This window comes from Aplysia californica, unplaced genomic scaffold (assembly GCF_000002075.1).
Source record: "Aplysia californica isolate F4 #8 unplaced genomic scaffold, AplCal3.0 scaffold00766, whole genome shotgun sequence".
Taxonomy (NCBI): Eukaryota; Metazoa; Mollusca; class Gastropoda; order Aplysiida; family Aplysiidae; genus Aplysia; species Aplysia californica.
In genome coordinates this window covers 80325-81576 of record NW_004798036.1, presented here as the reverse complement: position 1 = coordinate 81576, position 1252 = coordinate 80325, and the positions used below count along the sequence as shown (strand labels likewise).

Sequence of the window (1252 nt, the reverse complement as noted above, 5' to 3'; positions counted from 1 at the left end):
ATAATAATAATAATAACATATAATAATAATAATAATAACAATAACAATAATAACAGTAATAGATTGCATTCATATAGCGCTCTATTCCAAAAAAGTAAAAGCTCTGAGCGCTTTACATTGATCTGCATTTATCAGCTGTACAGTAAAATAAAGATATGTATCAGAATGAAAGAAGGAAGGTGAAATTTTTCGATGATGTGCACAGAACCAACAGCATGAATTAGTCTTCACACAAGCGACACACACACACACGACTCCTGCATTGATGTCAATCTGTGAGTACATTTTTTTAGCAGAGGTTTTTTTTTCCTTCTACAGCATTGGGCATATTTTTCCTGACCTATTTCTTTTTAAAATTGTGATGCACACTGTGCACCTCGTTGAGAAGAAAATGGGCACTACAAACGCAGTTTTATTAATATCAGTACCTGACGTATTGTTTACCCGTAGCTTACAAGCATCATCCAAACTTTCTGTACAGTTTATTGTTTATTTTGCTACCCCCGAATTACAAACTTCTATCTGCTCGGTACTTCGTTTTTGAGAAATTTGAAGTAAAACATTTTGAGTTTCACAATATCTCCAGCTTTTTTAAATACAATTATTTGATTATCTTGATAATGACACAAAATAATCTAATGATTTTGATAGAGCAGATAGAGAATTGATTTCTGACCTCATTGTCTTAGTAGTATGTAACTCAAATCGGCCAAAAATGTCAGATAGAGCTTTGTAATTCTGAGGTCGCGATTTATTGCTCAAAATCCCTCACCTGTCTCTTAAAGTCCATGTCCACTTGGGCTGTACCGTTAGCCGAAGTGATAAACACCTGTTGAAACAGAAACAAAAGATGTCAGACCACGCTGGTCCACAACACAACACTCCCATTCTGTGTTGTTGGTTTCAGAAAAAGAGAAGCAAATAGACAAGATAATGACCATTTAGTACCAGAACACGCATGCTCCCATTCAATGCTTGTTTGAGCAAAAAAGAAGCACAAAGATACGATAATGATTATTTCATACCAAAACACAACACTTTAATTCTATGTTTGTTTGAGAAAAAGAGAAGCACATTAACACAATAATGATAATTTAGTTGCCTACCATGAGTTGAAAGCAATACAAACTGACCCAAAAACAAAAGTGGGAGAGAAAAGAAGTAAGATGAACCTGTGGTGCCCTCCAATCAACTGCACCCATATTCTAAAGTGATGCTCCTCAAAGGTGATAAAAAGTGTTATCGACGAACA

General features: G+C 35.0%; 1 protein-coding gene across 1 annotated transcript in view; it reads right to left on the bottom strand.

Moving 5' to 3' along the window:
* Window positions 1-1252, bottom strand: part of LOC101863618 (putative glutamate synthase [NADPH]) — a gene marked incomplete in the record, with an annotated part of 111454 nt that overhangs the window by 67514 nt on the left and 42688 nt on the right. The window contains 1 exon segment of the mRNA XM_005109316.3: window positions 773-829. Coding sequence (XP_005109373.2) covers window positions 773-829 — 57 coding nt within the window.